Source organism: Mobula hypostoma, unplaced genomic scaffold (genome assembly GCF_963921235.1).
Source record: "Mobula hypostoma unplaced genomic scaffold, sMobHyp1.1 scaffold_42, whole genome shotgun sequence".
NCBI lineage: Eukaryota > Metazoa > Chordata > Chondrichthyes > Myliobatiformes > Myliobatidae > Mobula > Mobula hypostoma.
The window spans coordinates 468,587-492,987 of NW_026948219.1; the positions used below are offsets into that span (position 1 = coordinate 468,587).

General features: G+C 45.1%; 1 protein-coding gene and 1 non-coding gene across 2 annotated transcripts; both read right to left on the minus strand.

Annotated features, from left to right (window-relative positions):
• Positions 1-1,217: 1,217 nt before the first annotated feature.
• Positions 1,218-1,299, minus strand: trnas-uga (transfer RNA serine (anticodon UGA)). The gene has a single exon. It is a non-coding gene; the product is annotated as a tRNA-Ser (tRNA).
• A 10,751-nt stretch (positions 1,300-12,050) lies between these two features.
• On the minus strand, positions 12,051-23,094 carry LOC134341934 (zinc finger protein 585A-like). The gene is made up of 2 exons (XM_063039871.1): positions 23,024-23,094; positions 12,051-14,328 (listed from the first exon to the last, which is right to left on the minus strand). The coding sequence occupies exon 2, from the start codon at positions 14,170-14,172 to the stop codon at positions 12,547-12,549; it is 1,626 nt and encodes a 541-aa protein (XP_062895941.1). The 5' UTR covers positions 14,173-14,328; positions 23,024-23,094; the 3' UTR covers positions 12,051-12,546.
• Positions 23,095-24,401: the final 1,307 nt, after the last annotated feature.

Consider the following 24,401-nt stretch of genomic DNA (forward strand, 5'->3'; position numbering starts at 1 on the left):
ACATTGGAATCCATTTACCACACATCCGTCACTTCTCTAATTGAACTAGGTATGTTTGCAATCAACAGCAATCTCCCTCAGTATCAACAGCACCGCCTAAGTTTGTGTCATGCAGACATTTCCTGATGAAGACTAGATCTTGCATCAAAATTACCGACATAACTAACGATTAATGAAGAACAGCGACCACTCTGTCATACCAAAAGTCTTTCATATCCAGCTGATTACCACACATCCTCACCTGCACCCTTCAGTTCATTCCCAACTCTTGCCCCATTCTTAGCTCCCTAGAGAGAGAGAGAGAGAGAGAGAGAGAGAGAGAGAGAGAATGTGTGTGTGTGTGTGTGTGTGTTGTGTATGTTACAGATGGAGAAAGAGCGAGACGTGGAAGTGAAGCAGGGGAGAGAGTCGCATCGTAGACAGGGCAAGAGCGATAAACGGGGGAGTTTGAAAGGCAGTGGAAGAGAGAGAGTTACACGGCAATTTACCGATTTCATGTTCACTTTGGGTCATCGTTTTCCTCATAGTGTTTTCTTGATCATCAGAGTATTTCACCTCAGCGAGACAAAGAAATGGACCTTTCCGCCTCTTCATTTAAACTCGGAAGCTGGAGGGCTCGTAATTATTGTCATCGTTCGGACGGATGAGGAGAAATGGTTCATGCGTTTACACATGATCCTCCAACAGAGGGAGCAAGAGAGGACGACACGTTATACTTATTGATGGTACTTCTCCCAGTTTCTTCAATCATAAAGACAATTAAAATTAAATTGGTCATTACTTCTTAAAATTCCAAAGTTGCTGCTGATTTGGCCGCAGGAATTCTGCTCAGTGCGATAAATCGTCCGCAATCCAGCTGGAGGAAGTAGGTTGGTGAACGAAGTGAGGCGCTCGGTATCCAAACAGCTGTAGAACCCACCGACATCAATCGCTCTGTTTCTACTCGAAACCTATTGTTAGATATTCGGTTGCAAAGTAACAATGTCGTCGCTAAGTAAACTCCACCAGAAAGGGTTGTTTAAGCTGCCTCACGGAGATTGATCAGAGTCGGGGTAGAAATGAACTCTGGACAATGAGTAGAAATGCAACAGTATTGAAGAGTGTAAAAATCTTAAAGTCTGCCGCCTGGACTTGGCAGAGAATGTAGCGTTCAGAGAGCAGCCGGGGAGTTATTGACAGGCAGCTGGATTTCTAGTCCCTGATGGCTGTAGAGTGAGCGCTGCGAGCAGGGCTCGAACCTGCGTGGGGAATCCCCACTGGATTTCAAGTCCAACGCCTTAACCACTCGGCCATCGCAGCTCCATCTATGTTAGTCACCCACCGCAGCACTGCATCTGAAGCGAGGGCTGAACATGATTTATTTTCGGTGATGGAAATGATGAATCATCATTCCGATACAAATAGTATAATTGGACAATCTGGGAATATGTTGCAAGACTGGTAGGTCAGAACGTGAGTGTACAGGGATAACGTTGGCGTTAGTATTGCAAATGAAGGAGATTTCAACTGTTGGGGATAAAGGTCAGGATGAGAATCAGGTTTATTATGACGGAGATATGTCCTTTATTTGTTTGTTTTATGGCACCTGTACCGTGTAACACAGATAGAATAATAATAGATCATTGGTCCATAAGACGAAGGAACAAGAACAGGTCATTCGCCCCATCGAGTCTGTTCCGCCATTGTAGCAGAGCTGATTTATGATTCCCCTCAACCCCAGTCTACCCTGACGTCCTTAATAATCAATAAATTATCAATTTCTGCTTCAAATACACCAAGTGACTTGGCTTCCATAGCCGTCTGTGACAACTAATCCCTCAGATGCACCACCTTTGGATAAAGATATCCCTGTTCTAAACTATCATCGTTCTAATCTGAGGCCCCGCTCTCTAATCCTAGACTGCCCAACTGTAAGAAACACCCTCCGCACTTCTACTCTAAGTAGGCATTTCAATATTCCATAGATTTCAATGAGATTTTTTTTTTTTTATTTCAAAATATACTTTATTCAAAAATAAATATATACAATAAACCATTCAATAACTTTTCATCCTTTACATACGTTTGCATTATACACAGTACATATCCGTATTTATACCACATCATTTCATTGTTGAGGGGTATACTCCCCGCCCTCCGACCCCTCCCACTCCCACGGGTGGAGAAACCTATACTGTGGTCCTTCCCCACCGGGCCCTTGCGGTGGCTGCACCAAGTTTCAGTACGTCCCTCAGCACGTACTCCTGCAGTCGAGAATGTGCCAGTCGGCAGCATTCTCCCACGGACATCTCCATGTGCTGGTAGATCATCAAGTTACGGGCCGACCAAATAGCATCTTTCACCGAGTTGATGATCTGCCAGCAGCACCGGACGTTGGTCTCCGTGTGTGTCCCCGGGAACAGCCCGTAGATCAGAGAGTCCTCTGTTACGCAGCTGCTGGGGATAAACCGTGACACTAGCCCATCCATCCTCCTCCACACCCTCTTTGCGAACTGGCAGTGTGCAAAGAGGTGGGTCACAGACTCCTCCTCACTGCAGTCCTCCCGTGGGCAATGGGGTGCGGAGACGACGTTCCGGGCGTACAGGAGGGCTCTGACTGGGAGGGCCCCTCTCACCGCCAGCTTTCAATGAGATGCCCCTGCAGTGAGCACAGGCACGGAGCTATCAAACTCAAACCCAGGAAATCTGGAGATGCTGGAATTTCAAGCAACACACATCAAAGTTGCTGGTGAACGCAGCAGGCCAGGAAGCGTCTATGGGAAGAGGGACAGTCGACGTTTCGGGCCGAGACCCTTCGTCAGGACTAACTGAAAGAAGAGCTAGTAAGAGATTTCAAAGTGGGAGGGGGAGGGGTAGATCCAAAATGATAGAAGAAGACAGGAGGGGGAGGGACGGAGCCAAGAGCTGGACAGGTGATTGGCAAAGGGGATATGAGAGGATCATGGGACAGGAGGCCCAGGGAGAAAGACAATGGGGGGGGGAACCCCAGTGGATGGGCAAGGGGTGTAGTGAGAGGGGCAGAGGGAAAAAAAGGAGAGAGAGAAAAAGAATGTGTGTATAGAAATAAATAACGGATGGGGTACGAGGGGGAGGTGGGGCATTAGCGGAAGTTTGAGAAGTCAGTTTTCATGTCATCAGTTTGGAGGCTACCCAGACGGAATATAAGCTGTTGTTCCTCCAACCTGAGTGTGGCTTCATCTTTACAGCAGAGGCGGCCGTGGATAGACATATCAGAATGGGAATGGGACGTGGAATTAAAATGTGTGGCCACTGGGAGATCCTGCTTTCTCTGGCGGACAGAGAGTGGGTGTTCAGCGAAACAATCTCCCAGTCTGCGTCGGGTCTCGCCAATATATCAAAGGCCACATCGAGAGAACCGGACGCAGTATATCACCCCAGCCGACTCACAGGTGAAGTGTCGCCTCACCAGGAAGGGCTGTCTGGGGCCCTGAATGGTGGTAAGGGAGGAAGTGTAAGGGCATGTGTAGCACTTGTTCCGCTTGCAAGGATAAGTGCCAGGAGGGAGATCGGTGGGGAGGGATGGGGGGGGGGGGCGGAGACGCAGGGATCGCTCCCTACATGACTCCCTTATTCACTCTCGCCTCCCTTTTATTTATATGTCTGAAAAATTGGTATTTTCATCTCTATTATTTTCCATTTCATCTTTCCTCTTATCAATTATTAGTTGTCTTCTTTGGAATTCTATGGACCGCTTTGAATTGTAATAAAGAATGACGAGCACATAATGATGAAGAATAAATCAATTTTAAAATAATCTTCCAGCTCTCATCAGATATGAAAATCTGTAAATCCTTTTCCCAGTCTCCTTTAATTGTATCTAAAGAGGCCATTTTCAGTCCCGACAGCAGACTGTAAGATATTGAACCGTTATCAAAGGGTTTCAAATTAAAAATTGTATCTAATATATTCTTATCTAGACTTGTAGGAAATGTAAGTAATTGAGATCTTAAAAAAAAATCTAATCTGTAAGTATCAAAAAAAGTGAGTGTTGGGAAGTTTAAATTTCATTGAAAGTTGCACAAAAGAAGAAAGTTTCCCTCCATTAAACAAATCCTGAAATCGTTTAATACACAATCTATTCCATTCTTTAGAAGATGAGTCAATTAACGATGGTTTCAAAAAACAATTAGAAAGTATGGGACTTGAGAGGGAAAATCTCAATAAACCAAAATGTTTTCTAAACTGCAGCCAAATCCTCAATGTATGTTTAACCACCACATTGTCAATTAATTTATTTAAAGGTAAAGGAATCGAGGATCCAAGTAAAGAAATAATGGAAAATTTTATAACATAGTTGACTTCCAAGGAAACCCATATAGGGCAATTCTCATTGTTAATGTAATATATCCAGAATGTAATATTATGTATACTAACTGCCCAATAATATAACCTAAAATTGGGTAGGGCAAATCCTCCGTTCTGTTTGGTTTTCTGAAGGTGAGCTTTATTTATACAAGATTTTTTTTTATTCTTTCATATATAGGAAGAAGGAATTGAATCCAAAGAGTCAAAAAAAGATTTAGGAATAAAAACAGGTACAGCTTGAAAAAGGTATATAAATTTAGGTAAGATATTCATTTTAATAGAATTGATTCGGCCAATCAGTGATAAAGAGAGTGGCAACCAATTAGAGAGTGTTTTTAACGTAATTCAATGAACTTTTAAAAATTTACTTAAATAAATCTTCAGAATTCTTATTAATTGTTACTCCCAAATATGTAAATTGTTCTCCTAAAATTTTAAAAGGAAGGTTAATATCAGTTGGTATGAAATTGTTTAAAGGAAACAGTTCACTCTTCTGTAGATTTAATTTCTATCCTGACAACTGACTAAAATTAGTCAGAAAATGAAACACAAATGGTAAGGAGATTGTAACATTAGATATAAAAAGCAATAAGTCATCAGCATAGAGTGACACTTTATGAATAGTACCTCTCCTTAAAATACCAGTGATCTCTTTTGACTCTCAACAAGCAATTGCTAATGGTTCTGATACCAAATCAAAAAGCAGGGGGCTTAAGGGGCAAATTTGTCTAGTTCCAGGTTGGAGTTTAAAGGGTTTAGAATTCTGAAAATTAGTAAGAACCCGAGCGGAGGGAGATAAATAACATAATTTAATCTAATGAATAAAATTAAGTCCAAAATTCAATTTTTCTAAGGATGTAAATTGAAAGTTCCAATCAACTCTGTCAAAAGCCTTCTCCGCATCCAAAGATATCACACATTCCGGTATTTCCTTAGATAGAGAGCATATAACATTCAACAAACGCCATATATTAAAATGGGAATATAGATTTTTAATAAATCCTGTCTGATCATCCAAAACCATAGAAGATATAATATTTTTATGTCTGCGAGCCAACACTTTAGATAAAATTTTAGTATCAAAATTGAATAAAGAGATAGGTCTATACAAAGAACATACAGTAGGATTCTTATTCTTTTTGGGAATGAGTGAAATGAAAACTTAGTAAAAAGACTGCTGTAGTCCTCCTACCTTAAAGGAATCAGTAAGGGTAGAACATAAGTGTGGTATAAGCAAGGAGGAACAAGCCTTATAAAACTCTCCAGAGAATCCAGCGGGTCCTGGGGATTTCCCAGAATGCAATTCTCAAATAGCCTGAGCACTTTCCTCCTGGGAAATAGGTTGATCCAATTGCCTATGATCATCTAATGAAATATTATTAATATTTAATTGATCTAAAAATTACTCTTTTCAATATTATCATTAACAGAGCCAGAACTATACAATTTAGAATTAAATTCCCTAACAGTGTCATTAATTTCAAGGTGGTCAGTTGTCATGTCCCCATTAATTTTACTTATTTCTTTAATTTGCTAATTCGCTGAAAATGGCTTCAATTGATTAGCCAGTAGCTTACCAGTTTTATCTCCGTGAATATAAAGTTGACTTCTATCTTTTAAAAATTGGCTTTCAATTGGATACGTTAAAAGAAGATCATATTTAGTTTTAGTTTCAATACATCTCATATGCTTCAGGATCAGGTATCGAAGTCCAGTTGCTTTAACTGATTGGCTAATTCATTTCTTTCTTTCTTAGCTTTTTTTTAAATGATGTTTGCAGTATAAGAAAATTTGACCCCGGATGCATGCTATAAAAGTATCCCATATAATAAGGCTAGACGTCTCTTCCAACGTATTTTTTTCCAAAAAAAGAGTAATTTGATTCTCCATAAATTTTTAAAAATCCTCATCGGATAACAGAGTTAAATTAAATCACCAAAATCTACTCATGGTGATAGAACCAGAAAGATTTGAAGATAGAATTACAGCAGAGTGGTCAAAGATAGCAATCTCTTTATATTCAATCAATCGAACTAATGGAATGATTTGACTATCAATATAAAAATAGTCAATCCTGGTATAAGAACGATAGACATGAGAGAAACATGAATACTTCCTGTCCGTCAGATGCAGAAAACACCAAGCATCAACTATACCACATTTAGTTGGAAAAGATTGGATAAACAAAGCTGATTTATTAAGTGTGGAGGGTTTAACATATGAGTGATCTAATACTGGATCTAATCAGCAGTTAAAATCTCCTCCCATCACAAGGGTGTAAGTACACAAATTTGGCAAAAAGGAAAACAGACGTTCAAAAAATCCTGGATCATCTATGTTGGGGGCATATACATTTGCAAAAACAATTAATTTACTGTCTAAACTCCCTGATACAATAACAAATCGACCATTAGGGTCTGAAACAACTTTATTCTGAATAAAGGAAACTGTATTATCTACAAAAATTGAAATGCCACGTGATTGTGCGTTAAACGAAGAGTGGAATTGCATACCCTTCCACCGAGTTAAAAAAAACGTAAGTATCACAGCTGCGTATGTGCGTTTCTTGTAAAAAAAATAATAGGTGCTTTTAATTTTTTAATATAAGCTAACACTTTGTTCCTTTTGGTGGGGTGATTCAGCCCTTTCACATTCAAACTAAACAGGTTGATATTTTGAACCATTTTAAATACCAATCAATGTGTAATTAAAAGATCTGGCCATGAGTTATTAAAACTAGAAAGCAAACCGTGAAGTAAGGTATTCAAACAAACAATCATATATTCAACCCAACACAGCTCCCAGAGAGAAATAGGCCCTACCCCCCTCCCCCACCCAAAGCGAGAAAGCTGACCAATAGACAGTCAGTGAACTAAGAATTAAGTACCGGCCCCAAAAAATCCCATTGACAGAAAAAAAAACAACTCCAGTCCTGCAAGGTCATTATGTCCCTACCAAGACACAACATATAAAGTAAAATAACTCGGTATTCGGAAATACGAAAGGATCACTTTAAACAAATTCAAAGAAAGCTGTATTAAAATAAAGCCTCAAAACAGGATAAAATAAAGTAGTATCAAAAAATATATAACAAAAGACAATATATGAACAGCCAAAACGTAAGCTTAATGAAACCTTATTTCAAATGCATATTAACAGAAGAAAAAACTTGATCAAATAAGAAATATAAGTTTTAGACTTCATCCTTCAGAAACTCTTCTGCATCTTCAGCTGAATGGACTCTTTTTCGCAATCCGTTCTTCAAAACAATACTCAGACGTGCGGGGAACTGAAGGGATGGTTTATATCCTTTATTATAAAATTCGGACATAACTTCTTTATATTTCATGCGATCAGCCAAAACTTCAGGTGAATAGTCTTCCACAAATCTAACCTTGTAATTTTGGAAATTGATCATTCCTTGTCTCCGGGTATGGCGAATTAAAAGGTCCTTAATACGAAATTCATGAAAGGCTAGTCCGACCGATCTGGGTTTCGCCGCCAAGGACAATGGCTTCAAAGTCGGAGAGCGAGAAGCTCGATAGAGCTTCGGCTCCGAAGTGAATAAATCAGGGAAAAGCTGCTTCAGAAAGTTTGCAAAAAAAAAATTGTAGGGTCAGCGCCTTCAATTGATTCTTCAAGACCCAGGATTCGCAAGTTACTTCTCCTGTTTCTATTTTCGAGACCGATGATCCTTTTCAGCATTTTATCACTGGATAAAGATAACTCTTTGCAGAGTTTAATCTTCAACGTCCTCTTCAAGTGTCATCAGCTTCGCAGTATTCTTCTGAATTTGGTTCTCATGCTGAAATAAAGTTCATTGAATTGTATCCAATTTGCCGTTGAGCCGTTGAAACTCCTCAGAGAATTCCTACTTTTGCCGTTTAAGGAAGTCACTGATTGAATCCAAAGTGACTGGGGATTAATCTTCTGCTTCTCTTCCTTTTGCAAACGCTTTGGTTCTTTTCCCAGCCACAGTAAAGCAGTATTGAAGTATTATAATAAGGTTTCAAAAAAAAGACTGGTAGGAGACGATTAAGTAAACAGGGTAGGAGCAATCGAAAAGTGATGAACAGGGCTCTGACTGCTTCTTATATCTTACATATGCTTCCTTCTTCCACTTGACGAGTTGCCTCACGTGTTTCGTCAGCCACGGTTCCCTTTTCCTACCATTTTCCCCTTACCTCACTGGTACAAACCTATCCCGAACCCAGCACAAGTTTCTGCCTCATCCCTTCATAGTTAGCCCTTCCCCAGTTAAGCACTTTCCCATTTTGTCTGTTTTTATCCTTTTCCATGGCTATGCTGAAGCTAAGGGAGTTGTGGTCACTCTCACCAAAATGCTCCCCCACCAAGAGGTCTGCCACCTGACCAGGTTCATTACCCAGAACTAGATCCAGTATGGCCTCTCTTCTCGTCGAATGGTCCACATACTGTGTCAGGAATCCTTCTTGAACACACCTGACAAATTCAGCCCCATCTATCCCCCTTGCAGTCAGGAGGTGCCAGTCAATATGAGGGAAGTTGAAATCACCCATAACTACAACCCTGTATTTCCTGCACCATTCTAAAATCTGCCTGCTTATCTGCTCCTCGGTGTCCCGAGGGCTATTTGGGGGCCTACAGACTACTCCCAGCACAGTGATTGATCCCTTCCTATTTCTGACTACCACCCACACCGACTCAGTGGACACTCCCTCTGCAGCGTCCTCCCTTTCTACAGCCGTGATACTATCCCTGACCAGTAATGCTACTCCCCCACTTTCTATCTCCCATCTATTCCTTTTAAACACCTAAACCCCGGTACCTGCATCAGCCAATCCTGCCCTTCCTCCAGCCAAGTTTCAGTAACAGCCACAACATCGTAGTTCCATGTACTGATCCATTCTCTAAGTTCATCCCCTTTATTCCTAATACTCCTAGCGTTGAAATACACACACTTCAACCCCTCTAACTGGCTACATGTATGTTTTGTCCCCTGCCTGTCCTTCCTCACCAACTCAGAACACATAGCATCATGCCCTTGTCCTTCTACCCTAATCTCTGCACTCACATTCTGATTCCCACCCCCCTGCCAAACTAGTTTAAACCCTCCCCAGCAGCTTTAACAAACCTGCCCACCAGGATATTGGTCCCTTTCCAGTTCAGGTGCAGCCCGTCCTTGTTGTACAGGTCAGACCTTCCCCAGAAGAGATCCCAATGATCCAGAAATCTGAACCCCTGCCCCCTGCACCAACTCTTCAGCCACACATTCAACTGCCATGACTTCCTGTTCCCACCCTCTCTGTCTCGTGGCACAGGCAGCAATCCTGAGATTACCACCCTTGAGGTCCTGCTTTTTCAGTTTTTTCCCCTAACTCCCTTTATTCCTTCTTCAGGACTTCATCCCTACTCCCATCTATGTCATTGGTTCCCACGTGGACCAGGACATCTGGCTGCTCACCCTCTCTCCCAAGAATACCGAGAACTCCATCCGAGATATCGGGGACCCTGGCACCAGGGAGGGAACAGACTGGGATTCTATATCTTTCCCACAGAACCTCCCTTAACTATCGAATCCCCTATCACTACTGCTCTCCTCTTTTCACTCCTTCCTTTCTGAGCTGAGGGTCCAGTCTCGGTGCCAAAGGCGTGACCACTACAATTTGTCCCTGGTAGGTGTAGGTCGTCCCCACCAACAGTATCCAAAACAGTATACTTATTGTTGATGGGAACGGCCACAGGGGTGCTCTGCTCTTTCTGTCTATTCCCCTTCCCTCTCCTGACAGTCACCCATTTACCTGTCTCCTGACTTTTAGGGGTGACTGTCTCCCTGAAACTCTGATCTATCACTGCCTCTGCCCCCCGAATGAACCGATTTGACAGGAGCTGCAGCTGGATGCACCTCTTGCAGGTGTAGACATCGGAGACAATTGTGCTGTCCCTGACTTCCCACATCCTACAATCGGAGCACTGGACTGCCCTATCTACTGCCTCCATTACTAACTCCTAAGTTAATTAATTAAATAAACTTACCCGGCCTTACCTTACTGGGAGCAAGCTCATCCTCTGCCTCTGCTCGCTGAAATCTCTCGAGCCAAAGCCTCAAAACTCCACTCCTTCACTGGCCGCTCTCCACTCCAGTCCACGTTAAACTCCAGTCCCAATAAAGGTGAATATGCAGCAGAAGAACCTCCTCCCATGCCCAGTGACCAGGGTGCAGAACTGGGTGTAGTGAGCAACAGCAATAATTGCAGAGTTCGGCACCAACAGTCACTTTCAAAATTGCATTCAGCAACGGTGATGGACAAATATCCAGCAGGCAGGTTGTTGAAACTTTCTCCCCAGTGCAGAAATCGTGCTTGACTAATCTTTTGGAATTTTTTGAGGATGTAAGTATGAAAATGGACGAGGGAGAGCCAGTGGATATAGTGTACCGGACCTTCAGAAAGCCTTTGATGAAGTCCCACATAGGAGATTAGTGGGCAAAATTAGGGCACATGGTATTGGGGGCAGAGTACTGACATGGATTGAAAATTGGCTGGCTGACAGAAAACAAAGAGTAGCGATTAACGGGTCCCTTTCGGAATGGCAGGCGGTGACCAGTGGGGTTCCACAGCGTTCAGAGCTGGGACCGCAGCTGTTTACAATGGTTATTAATGATTTAGATGAAAGGATTAAAAGTAACATTAGCAAATTTGCCGATGACACAAAGCTGGGTGGCAGTGTGAAATGTGAGGAGGATGTTATGAGAATGCAGGGTGACTTTGACAGGCTGGGTGAATGGGCGGATGCATGGCAGATGCAGTTTAATGTGGATAAATGTGAGGTTATCCACTTTGGTGGTAAGAACAGGAAGGCAGATTATTATCTAAATGGAATCAATTTAAGAAAAGGGGAAGTACAACGAGATCCAGGTGTTCTTGTACATCAGTCACTGAAAGCAAGCATGCAGGTACAGTAGGCAGTGAAGAAAGCTAATGGCATGCCGGCCTTCAGAACAAGGGGAATTGAGTATAAGAGCAAAGAGGTCCTTCTGCAGTTGTACAGGGCCCTGGTGAGACCACACCTGGAGTACTGTGTACAGTTTTGGTCTCCAAATTTGAGGAAGAACATTCTTGCTATTGAAGGAGTGCAGCGCAAGTTCACAAAGTTAATTCCCGGGACGGCGGGACTGTCATATGTCGAAAGATTGGAGCGACTGAGCTTGTATACACTGGAATTTAGAAGGCTGAGAGGGGATCAGATTGAAACATATATGATTATTAAGGGATTGGACACGCAGGAGGCAGGAAGCATGTTCCCGCTGATGGGTGACTCCAGAACCAGAGGCCACAGTTTAAGAATAAGGGGTAAGCCATTTAGAATGGAGTTGAGGAAACATTTTTTCACCCAGAGAGTGGTGGATATATGGAATGCACTGCACCAGAAGGCTGTGGAGGCCAAGTCTCTGGATGCTTTCAAGAAAGAGATGGATAGAGCTCTTAAAGATAGCGGAATCAAAGGTTATGGGGATAAGGCAGGAACGGGGTACTGATTGTGGATGATCAGCCATGATCACAGTGAATGGCAGTGCTGGCTCGAAGGGCCAAATGGCCTACTCCTGCACCTATTGTCTATTGTGAACCCAGTAGTGTGTCACAACTGTAACGTGCTGTGAGGTTTCAGTGTTAATGTAATGGCCTCTCTGTAATGTATCACTACTGAGGTAACGGTTTCTCTGTGTAGCAGCAATGTTTACGTTACGACTACAGACAACAGGGTTTTGAAGTGCAGGGCTATCCAATGAGAGAAATGTTGTTCTTTCTTGTGAGTCTGGAAGAGAGATTTTTGCGGTCTTTTGCTGGGAAGAGATGAGAAGACATGAATGGAGAGAGTGGGCCCTTTTCCTTTATTTTTTCTTTACTAATCCTATAGTCAAAGTAAGAACTACAAAGCCCAATCGTTTAATCGCATATTATGTACCGTTTGTTATTTCGGGGTACTGATTTGTAACGGGGGACACATCGTGCAGCATCCACCCAAACAAGATTTCTTAAGTTTGGCCGGGCTGGGGGGCTATCACCCCCTATATTAAGCTGCTAGCTGAAGCGAGAGTTACATATGGTTAGATAACTGAGCGAATCTCTTCACACATTTACAGCAGGTGAACGGCCTCTCCCCAGTGTGAACTCAATGATGGACATTTGGTGGCGATGGCCGAGAGAATCTCTTCCCAAAGTCCGAGCAGGAGATCAGCCTCTACCCAGTGTGAACTCGCTGGTGTTTCTGTAGGTTGGATGACCGAGTGAATCTCTTCCCACACACTGAGCAGGTGAATGACCTCTCCCCTGTGTGAAGACGCTGGTGTCTCTGTAGATGAGACAACTGAGTGAATCCCTTCCCACAGTCTGAGCAGGTGAAGGGCCGCTCGCCACTGTGAACTCGCTGGTGTGCCATTAGGGCAGATGACTGAGTGAATCCCTTTCCACAGTCCAAGCAGGTGAACGGTCTCTCCCCAGTGTGAAATCGCTGATGTACCTTCAGTGCGGATGAGCAAGTGAATCCCTTCCCACAGTCTGCACAGGTGAACGGCCTCTCTCCAGTGTGAACTCGCTGGTGTACCTTCAGTTGGGATGAGCAAGTGAATCCCTTCCCACAGTCTGAGCAGGTGAACAGCCTCTCTCCAGTGTGAACTCGCTGATGTACCTTCAGTTCAGATGACTGAATGAATCCCTTCCCACAGTCTGAGCAGATGAATGGCCTCTCCCCAGTGTGAACTCGCTGATGTACCTTCAGTTCAGATGACTGCCTGAATCCCTTCCCACAGTCTGAGCAGATAAATGGCCTCTCCCCTGTGTGAACTCGCTGATGTACCTTCAGTTGGGATGAGCAGGTGAATCCCTTCCCACAGTCCGAGCAGGTGAATGGCCTCTCCCCAGTGTGAACTCGCTGATGTACCTTCAGGTGGGATGAGCAAGTGAATCCCGTCCCACAGTCTGAGCAGGTGAACGGCCTCTCCCCAGTGTGAACTGACTGATGTGTCAGTAGGTTGGATGACCAAGTGAATCCCTTCCCACACACTGAGCAAGTGAACAGACTCTCTCCAGTGTGAACTCGCTGGTGTACCTTCAGTTCAGATGACTGAGTGAATCCCTTCCCGCAGTTTGAGCAGTTGAACAGCCACTCCCCAGTGTGAACTTGCTGATGTACCTTCAGTTGGGATGATCGAGTGAATCCTTTCCCACAGTCTGAGCAGATGAACGGCCTCTCCCCAGTGTGAACTCGCTGATGTACCTTCAGTTGGGATGATTGAGTGAATCCTTTCCCACAGTCTGAGCAGATGAACGGCCTCTCCCCGGTGTGAACTCGCTGATGTACCTTCAGGTGGGATGAGCAAGTGAATCTATTCCCACACACTGAGCAGGTGAACGGCCCCTCCCCAGTGTGAACAGACAAGTGTGCTTGTAGGTGGGAAGATCGAGTGAATCCCTTCCAACACACTGAGCAGGTGAACGGCCTCTCCCCAGTGTGAACTCGCTGGTGTCTCTGTAAAACAGAGGACGAAGTGAATCCCTTCCCACAGTCGGAGCAGGTGAACGGCCTCTCCCCAGTGTGAACTCGCTGATGCACCTTCAGTAGGGATGAGCAAGTGAATCCCTTCCCGCAGTCTGAGCACGTGAACGCCATCTCGCCAGTGTGAACTGACCAGTGTATCAGTAGGTTATATGATTCAGTGAATCCCTTCCCACAGTCCGAGCAGGTGAACGGCCGCTCCCCATTGTGAACTGACTGGTGTCTCTGTAGGTGAGGTGATTTAGTGAATCCTTTCCCACAGTCCGAGCAGGTGAACGGCCTATCCCCGGTGTGAACTCGCTGGTGAGCCATTCGGTCAGATGACCGAGTGAATCCCTCCTCACACTCTGATCAGGAAGGATGATCGAGTGAATCCCTTGCTCCTCTTCTTAAATATCTGGATAGAGACAGCAAAACTGGTGTGTTGTGTTCGAGATTCCCATAGACAAATTCCTTGTCATTTTTAACCTGTAAAAACATTTAAGAAATCCATCAATAGGTGTAGGACAATATTTCAGATGAGATCCCTTGAGTTGTCAAGGTGTGATCTGGCATCTCACTGTTACAGTGAAGTTCAACCCAAGCTGGAGAGAGAAATTATCTTCTAACTGGGCACAGCGCTGGTATCTGGAATGACCAACATATTCTTTGATACTGTTCCTGTCTCTATAAGAATGGGATATTTATGCCATCTCCAATCTGTGACCTGGCTCAGTCTGACTCTCTCCATTGTTATTATTCCCTGTTCCCAATGAGCTGCATGGGTCCCTGGCCCCATAGTAGCTGATACACTCTCACACAAACAGCCGACACTGCATTCCACACACCCACCACTGTGTGTAAAAAACTTACCCCTGACATCCCCTCGGTATCTATTTCCAAGCATCTCAAAACTAACAACCTCGTGTTAGCCATTTCAGCCCTGGGAAAGAAACCTCTGGCTACCCACATGATCAATGCCCCTCATCATTTTATACACCTAAAAAAGGCTCTAAACATAAACAAGGAAATTATACATTGCTCTGAGGATTTGTTGGAAGTATACAAAATTATGAGGGTACAGATAGGGTAAATGCAAGCAGCTTTTTCCACTGAGGTTGGGTGGGATGACAATCAGAGGTCATGGTTAAATGGAGAAGGTGAAAATTTAACAGGAACATTTGGAAAAGCTCTTTACTGAAATGGTCGTGAGAGTGTGGAATGAGATGTCAACACAAGTGGTGAATATGAGCTCGGTTTCACCATTTAAAAGAAGTTTGGATGGGAGCCTGGATGGTAGGGGTCTGAAGGCGAAAGTCCCAGTGCAGGTAGTTGCAGTAGAGACTTTAAATGTTTCTTTCGGCATTGACTAGATGGGCCAAATAGCCTGTTTCTGTACTGAACTTCTCCATGTTTCTATGACACAGAAGCTGGCCAAACTTGGTTGGAAGGGAAAAGGTAGGAGTGACAACAGAGCAGCAATGGCTGGAGTTTCTGGGAGCAATTCGGGAGCTGAATGATCGATACATCCCAAAGAAGTGGAAGCATTGGAAAGGCAGGAGGACACAACCGTGGTTGAAATGAGAAGCCAAAGCCAACATAAAATCCAAAGAGAGGGCAAACAAAAGAGCGAAAACGATTGGGAAGCTTTTAGAAACCAACAGATGATGACTAAAAAAAAAAAGTCAGATGGGCTCAGGCGGTGGAATTATGATATTGTAGTCATTAGTGAGTCTTGGTAGCACCCAATAGTCTGAGGCATTTAGAGGAACAAAATATCCGGAGACTCAATATCTCTTGAAACCCAAGGTTCCCTGCACCAGTTACCTTTCAACTTTCATTTTGCAGGCACATACAAACTCTACACCCTCAAAATTTCACTTCTGAAGGCCTCCCACTTACCAAGTACTCCTTTGCCAGGAAACAGCCTGTCCCAAACCACACTTGTCAGATCCTTTCTGATACCATCAAAATTGACCTTTCTCCAATTTAGAATCTCAACCCATGGTCCAGACCTCTCATTTCCCATATTTACTTTGATTTTCATGGCATTATGGCCACTAATTTCTGTCACCAGCCCCGTATCATTTCCTAACAGATCATTGCACACTTCTACATTGGGAATTCTACGTACTGATTAAGGGCACATTTGACAAACTACACCCCATCTAGTCCTTTTACAGTATGGGATTCACAGTCAATACATGGAAAGTTAAAATCACTTACTGAATCAACTTTTGTTTCTTGGCATGGTCTGCGATCTCTCTACAAATTTGTTCCTCTAAATCCCTCAGACTGTTGGGTGCAACCAAGTCCCAATAATGGCTACAATATCATAATTCCCTGTCCTGAGCTCATCTGGCTTTCCTGTGATGCTTCTTGCATTGTGATATACACAGCTCAGCACATTCATCACACCATTCACAACACGCTGGAGGTACTCAGCAGGTCGGGCAGCATCCGTGGAAATGATCAGTTAACATTTCGGGCCAGAACCCTTCATCAGGACTGAAGAGGGAAGGGGCAGAGACCCCATAAAGAAGGTGGCGGGAGGGTGGGAAGGAGAAGGCTCCATGCTCAACCATTTGATTGCTGACTGTATCTGGTGTCTGAACAACATCTGATTGGCGTCAAGAAAATAACCTCTCCCTCATTGTCACAAAACATGCATCATTGTTGTCGCAGTTTATGTTGCACTGGATGCTAATGCTAAAGTAGCCATGAAAGACCTCAGTGCTGCTATTAGCAAGCTGCAGACATTGCACCCAGATGGAGCTTTGACTGTCGCTGGGGACTTTAATCATTATAACCTGTGTACCGTGCTTCCAAGATTTTACCAAAATGTATTATGCACCACCAGGGGTAATAAAACCTTAGATCATGTCTACACAAATGTGGCTGATGCTGACAAACTCACTACCCTCCCCCACCTGGGACAGTCCGACCATCTTTCATTGTTTCTGCTTCCCAAGTATAGCCCGGTCACTAAACGTGTGAAACCCACAATGAAGACTATTCAGATCTGGCTGGAGGGGGCTGACTCTGCTCTTCAGCACCAATTCCAGCACACAGACTGGAGCACGTTTGCTGCCCATGCCACCACAGACTCTCAGATTAACATTGATTTATACACCAACTCTGTCCTTGAGCACATCAACAAGTGTGTAGATAGAGTGACATTACAAAAACAATAAAAGTTTTCCCCAATCAGAAACCATGGATGAACAGAGAGGTTCACCTCCTGCTCAAAACCAGAGATTCAGCCTTCAGGTCTGGAGACCGGGAGGGTTACACCTCAGCCAGGGCCAACCTGAGGAGGGGAATCTCTCAGGCTAAACACATATACAAACAGAGAATCAAGGAGCATTTCAACTCCTCTGACCCCTGGCCCATGTACATGGCATACAGGTCATTACAGACTTCAAACCTCCTAGTATTGTGCCCCCTTCCAGCTCTGCTTCCCTCCCTGATGAGCTCAATTACTTCTACGCTCGCTTTGACCAAGAGAACAAGGAGGTCACCCTCAAAGCGGATCTCCCACCTGGTGAACTGCCTCTCTCACTTTCCACCTCCGATGTTTCTGCCACCCTGAGCAGGGTGAATGTACGGAAGGCAGCTGGTCCGGATGGAATACCTGACCATGTGCTCAGAGTCTGTGCAGGACAGTTGGCCGGGGTCTCACAGACATTTTTAATCCATCCCTGGCCCAGGGTTTTGTCCCCACAAGCTTCAAGATTGCCACCATCGTGCCAGTACTGAAGCATTCCACTGCCACGAGCCTGAATGATTTCCGTCCAGTTGCACTCACCCCCATCATTGCAAAGTGCTTTGAGAGACTGGTTCTATCACATCTGAAATCCTGTCTGCCCACTACCCTGGACCCTCATCAATTTGCCGATCGCACCAACAGGTCAACAGAGGACGCCATCTCCACAGCACTTCACTCTGCCCTGACCCACCTGGACAGCCCCAACTCCTACGTCAGAATGCTGTTCATTGACTTTAGTTCGACATTCAATTCTGTAAGCCCCATCAAGCTGATCAAACTTCGCCAGCTTGGTATCAGCTCATCCCTCTGCAATTGGACCTTGGACTGTCTGACTAACAGACCCCAATCAGTTAAGTTAGACAACCTCTCCTCCTCCAATCTCACCCTGAACACCGGCGTGCCTCAAGGCTGTGTGCTGAGCCCTCTTCTGTACTCCCTCTTCACCTATGACTGCGTTCCTGTACATGGTTCGAACTCCATAATCAAGTTAGCAGATGACAACATGGTGGTTGGCCTGATCAGAGGGGATGACGCGATGGCCTACAGGGACGAGGTCCAGCACCTGGCCACATGGTGTGCTGACAACAGTCTGGCCCTTAACACCCAGAAGACCAAGGAGATCATTGTGGACTTCAGGCATGCTAGGAGCCACACTCCCAATCTACATCAACTGAACTGTAGTGGAGCGTGTATCAAGCTTCAAATTCCTTGGTGTCCACATTTCCGAGGATCTCACCTGGTCCCTGAACTCCTCCATCCTGATCAAAAAGGTGCAATAGCGCCTTTACTTCCTTTGGAGCATCAATAAAGCTCATCTCTGGATATGACGGACTTTTACCGCTGTACCATTGAGAGCATACTCACCAACTGCATCTCAGTGTTGTATGGCAATTGTCCCGTTTCGGACCACAAAGCACTCCACTGTGTGGTGAAAACTGCCCAGCGGATTATCGGCACCCAATTGCCCACCATTGAGAACATCTACCATAAACGCTGCCTGGGCAGGGTGAAACACATTATCAAGGATGCATCTCACCCTAACCATGGACTTTTTACTCTCCTCCCATCCGGTAGGCGCTACGGGAGCCTCCACTCCCACACCAGCAGGCACAGAAGGAGCTTCTTCCCTGAGGCTGTGACCCTGCTGAACCTCACATCACAGCGCTAAGCAGTACTGCATCCGTATTGTACTGTCTCAGTACTTTTATATTTTTGTGTGCTGTAGTACTTACTTTTTATTCACAGTTATTTTGTAAATAACACTATTCTTTGCATTTCTGGTCAGATGCTAACTGCATTTCATTGGCTTTGTATCTGTACTTGGCACAATGACAATAAAATTGAATCTAATCTAATCTAAAAAAAAAACAAAGGAGCTGATTGTGGACGACAGGAGGAATGGTGACAGGCTAACCCCTATTGACATCAATGGATCTGGGGTTGAGACGGTGGACTGCTTTAAGATCCTTGGCATAAACATCAGCGAGGACCTCACATGATCTGTACATACCGGCTGTGTTGTGAAAAGAGCACAACAGCACCTTGCTCACCTCAGATGGCTGAAGAAGTTTGGGATGGGGCCCCAAATCCTAATAACTTTCTACAGGAACACAGTTGAGAGCATCCTGACTGGCTGCATCACTGCCTGGTAAGGGACCTGTACTTCCATTAATCGCAGGAACCTGCAGAGAGTGGTGCGGACAGCCCAGCGCATCTGTAGATGTGAAGTTCCCACTATTCAGGACATTTACAGAGACAGGTGTGTAAAAAGGGCCCAAAGGATATTGGGGACCCAAATCACCACAACCACAAACTGTTCCTGCTGCTACCATCCAGGAAACGGTACCACAGCAAAAGGACCAACAGGCTCCGGGACATCATCTTCCACCAGGCCATTACACATTGCACATTCTGATGGGGATGTAATGTAAAGATTTCTACTCCTCATGTATATGAAGGATGTATGTAATAAAGTCAATTCAATTCACCCTCCCCACTATCTGTTCTGTCAGTCTGACTCCCATTCCCCCTACAACTTATTTTAACCACATCACCCTCTCCCCACACTAGCACTAGCGAGCCTTACCACTGGGATATTAGTCCCCTCTTGTACTGTTCCCCTCACTAACGAATCCCCTCTCACCCCTTTGACTTTCCTCTGTCAGTAATCCCCCCAACAGTTTCTAAAGTGGATCCACCTGTTGTTGTGTGGGACGGACACAAGATTACTCTGCGATGGCTATTTAACCTCATTCCCCTTCCGGACTCTCACCCAATTTCCTGTGTCCTGCACCTTGGGTGTAACTCATCTCTCTTCACGTTACATCTATCCCAATGCCCCCCACCCCACCCTGACTCCTGGATGATCTGGAATTCATCCATTTCAAGTTCAAACTCTGTAAATTGCAGGGTTACAAGTTGCAGCTGGATGTACATCTTGTAGGTGAGGGCATCGGGGACACTGGAGGTCTTCCCACCTTCCCACCAATGTCCCCTCTAATTTGTAATATAGAAACATAGAAAATAGGTGCAGGAGTAGGCCATTCGGCCCTTCGAGCCTGCACCGCCATTCATTATGATCATGGCTGATCATCCAACTCAGAACCCCGCCCCAGCCTTCCCTCCATACCCACTGACCCCCGTAGCCACAAGGGCCGTATCTAACTCCCTCTTAAATATAGCCAATGAACTGGCCTCAACTGTTTCCTGTGGCAGAGAATTCCACAGATTCACCACTCTCTGTGTGAAGAAGTTTTTCCTAATCTCGGTCCTAAAAGGCTTCCCCTCTATCCTCAAACTGTGGCCCCTTGTTCTGGACGTCCACAACATCGGGAACAATCTTCCTGCATCAAGCCTGTCCAATCCCTTTAGGATTTTATACGTTTCAATCAGATCCCTCCCCTCAATCTTCTAAATTCCAACGAGTACAAGCCCAGTTCATCCAGTCTTTCTTCATATGAAAGTCCTGCCATCCCAGGAATCAATCTGGTGAACCTTCTTTGTACTCCCTCTATGGCAAGGATGTCTTTCCTCAGATTACGGGACCAAAACTGCACACAATACTCCAGGTGTGGTCTCACCAAGGCCTTGTACAACTGCAGTAGTACCTCCCTGCTCCTGTACTCGACTCCTCTCGCTATAAATGCCAGCATACCATTCGCCTTTTTCACCGCCTGCTGTACCTGCATGCCCACTTTCAATGACTGGTGTATAATGACACCCAGGTCTCGTTGCACCTCCCCTTTTCCTCATCAGCCACCATTCAGATAATAATCTGTTTTCCTATTTTTGCCACCAAAGTGGATAACTTCACATTTATCCACATTAAATTGCATCTGCCATGAATTTGCCCACTCACCCAACCTATCCAAGTCACCCTGCATCCTCTTAGCATCCTCCTCACTGCTAACACTGCCACCCAGCTTCGTGTCATCCGCAAACTTGGAGATGCTGCATTTAATTCCCTCATCCAAGTCATTAATATATATTGTAAACAACTGGGGTCCCAGCACTGAACCTTGCGGTACCCCACTAGTTACCGCCTGCCATTCTGAAAAGGTCCTGTTTATTCCCACTCTTTGCTTCCTGTCTGCTAACCAATTCTCCACCCACACCAATAACTTACCCCCAATACCGTGTGCTTTAAGTTTGCACACTAATCTCCTGTGTGGGACCTTGTCAAAAGCCTTTTGAAAATCCAAATATACCACATCCACTGGTTCTCCCCTATCCACTCTACTAGTTACATCCTCAAAAAATTCTATGAGATTCGTCACACATGATTTTCCTTTCACAAATCTATGCTGACTTTGTCCGATCATTTCACCGCTTTCCAAATGTGCTGTTATCACATCCTTGATAACTGACTCCAGCAGTTTCCCCACCACCGACATTAGGCTAACCGGTCTATAATTCCCCCGTTTCTCTCTCCCTCCTTTTTTAAAAAGTGGGGTTACATTAGCCACCCTCCAATCCTCAGGAACTAGTCCAGAATCTAACGAGTTTTGAAAAATTATCACTAATGCATCCACTATTTCTTGGGCTACTTCCTTAAGCACTCTAGGATGCAGACCATCTGGCCTTGGGGATTTATCTGCCTTCAATCCCTTCAATTAACCTAACACCACTTCCCTACGAACATGTATTTCGCTCAGTTCCTCCATCTCACTGGACCCTCTGTCCCCTACTATTTCTGGAAGATTATTTATGTCCTCCTTAGTGAAGACAGAACCAAAGTAATTATTCAATTGGTCTGCCATGTCCTTGCTCCCCATAATCAATTCACCTGTTTCTGTCTGCAGGGGACCTACATTTGTCTTTACCAGTCTTTTCCCTTTTACATATCTATAAAAGCTTTTAATGACCAGTGTGCACGAAAAGCTTTTACTGTGCATATTGTTACCCAGTGACAACATGGGCAGAGTGAACTTTAAATAGAGAGGTATTCATTTTAACAGCTAGCAAATCACTGTCAATCAGAACTTTGATCTCCTCTGGGTTTGATCAAATTCATCTGCACTCTCACACAACCTGTATAGTAGGCCTGTAGTGGGTAATGATTTTCTCTCCACAGCTGTTCCACACCATCCATACGTCATTTGCTTGCTAAATGACGCTTTAAAAAGTCAGATTTCCAAATATCACTCCACTTCTTCCCACTTTCAAATTCTCCAGCAACTTTTACATCACCACAATACACACAGGTAACACCAGTTTCTGTATTGTACATAAATATTTCCCCTGAACCCTCCCTCAGGTGACTGACAGTGGTGAACTCAGTGATGGCAATGCCAATGAATATGAAGGGAAGGGCAGTAGTCTGTCTCATTGGAGTCTGGCACATTTGTAATGTGAAAGCTACTTGTTGCCCAGGGCAAAGGTGTTTGATATCATTATGTACCCAGAGAGAATGGGACAAAACATATTCTCACGGGTAGAAAAGTCCAGAACAAGAGGAGGTAGAACAAGCAACAGACACAAAATGCTGGAGGAACTCAGCAGGCCAGGCAGCATCTATGGAAAAGAGTACTAATGCTGAGTTCCTCCAGCAATTTGTGTGTGTTGCTTGGATTTCCAGCATCTGCAGATTTTCTCTTGTTTGTGACTGGAGGCAGAACAAAGGTGATTTTCTCAACAGCTGATGTAAAAGATTTTGTTCCCTTTCTCCGAGTTCCCGATCCTTGCATTTAGACAGCTGGAGCTCAGCTCTGTCTGAGAGATCCATCGGTTCCCATTCCCTCATCAGCCGGAAGCTCCCCGGGGCCCGTGTACGGATGGTGGGGCTGAGAGAGAGGGAAGAGAGCAGGACTGTCCCGGGATTGCGGGTCACGGAGTCCGGAGCTCACAGCAACTACCCGAAGTCGGTGTTGAAAACGCCCGCCCGGTGAGACCCCCAACCCGGAGATCCCTTCTTACCTCAACCGATCATCCGGGGCCTTTTGTGCACCGCGCGCTGGTGAGCTCGAGCTTGGTCGGTTTAACGGCTGGGCTACTAATCACGTGACCAGTCCCTCCCCCACCGCTGTCAACAGAGGTTTCATGCGCTACGCTATTCCCATTGGTGGTAAGCGATGTCAATCACTTCTTCCAGCCAATAGCGAAGTCTGACCAATCGAGAGGGCGTTACCCCCGCTGACACCGTCTCCCGAACTTTCCGTCACGGCGGGACAACCGTCAAAGAAAATGTCCGCTTTCTGATTTATTTCCATTTCCCTCCGAGGGAAGTTGGGGCGTTTGTGAAGCGTCTCCTGCGGCCGGAGTCTGATGTGTCGCTGAGAGGTAGGAGGAGACCGCTCGGCCCGTCGGTTTGATGCCGGTTCCCCGGGGAGGGAGAGGGGGATTTTATTGAAAGGATGAAGACGGTGAGAGAGGGGGCGGACAGGATGTTTGTCCCGGTGGGGACAGGAGGGGCTCATCTGTGGAAATGTCTGAGCCCACGGTGGTGGCGAGCAGAGGGATTCACCACATTGGGGGGCAAACACCGGCAGACTGTTGCCCTGCAAGCGGGGCCAATGGTCCGGGCAAAGTGACAATTATTTGTGTTTTGTTGAGACTGTACCTGGAATATGGTGTAAAATCCCGCTCCCCACACTAACACGGGTTATACAGACCAAAGAACAAACTGCCGGAGGAACTCAGTGGGTCGGGCAGCATCTGTGGAGGGAAATGGACCGTCAACATTTCGGGCCGAGACCCTCCCTCTGGACTGAGAGTGGACGGGAAATAGTCAGAGAAAAGAGGTGAGGGGTGGGGATGGGGCAAGAGCTGGGGAGTGAGAGGTGGATCCAGGTGAGGGGGGAGGTGGGAAGGTGGAAATAGTGACGGGGTGGGAGGTGAGTGGTTGGGGCAACACGGGGCTGCAGAAGATGGAAAGTAATTCCATAGAGGATTAACAAAGAGATTAGAGAGTATTTGTTATGGAGAGTGCAATGAAGATTCACCAGACTGATCCCTGGAGTGGTGGGGTCATCATATGAAGAAAGATCAAACGCGATAAACCTTTCTATTTAGAGAATCGAGGACTGAGAGGTGAACACATCGAAATGCACAACATTATTACCGGTTGAACCAGGGATCCCAGTCTCTGAAAAAGGGGGTGGACTGACCGGGAAATGTCTCCATTCTGAGGGTGGTGAATGTCTGTAAATCCCCACCACAGATGGGGGTTAAAATCTATTGCTATGAATTAGGTTCCATTGCTGCCACAGAGACAACAAATTACATGACATCTGCCGGTGCTATTAAACCTGATTCTGATAATTGGTCTGGGAGACCCACCACCGGTCACCTGATC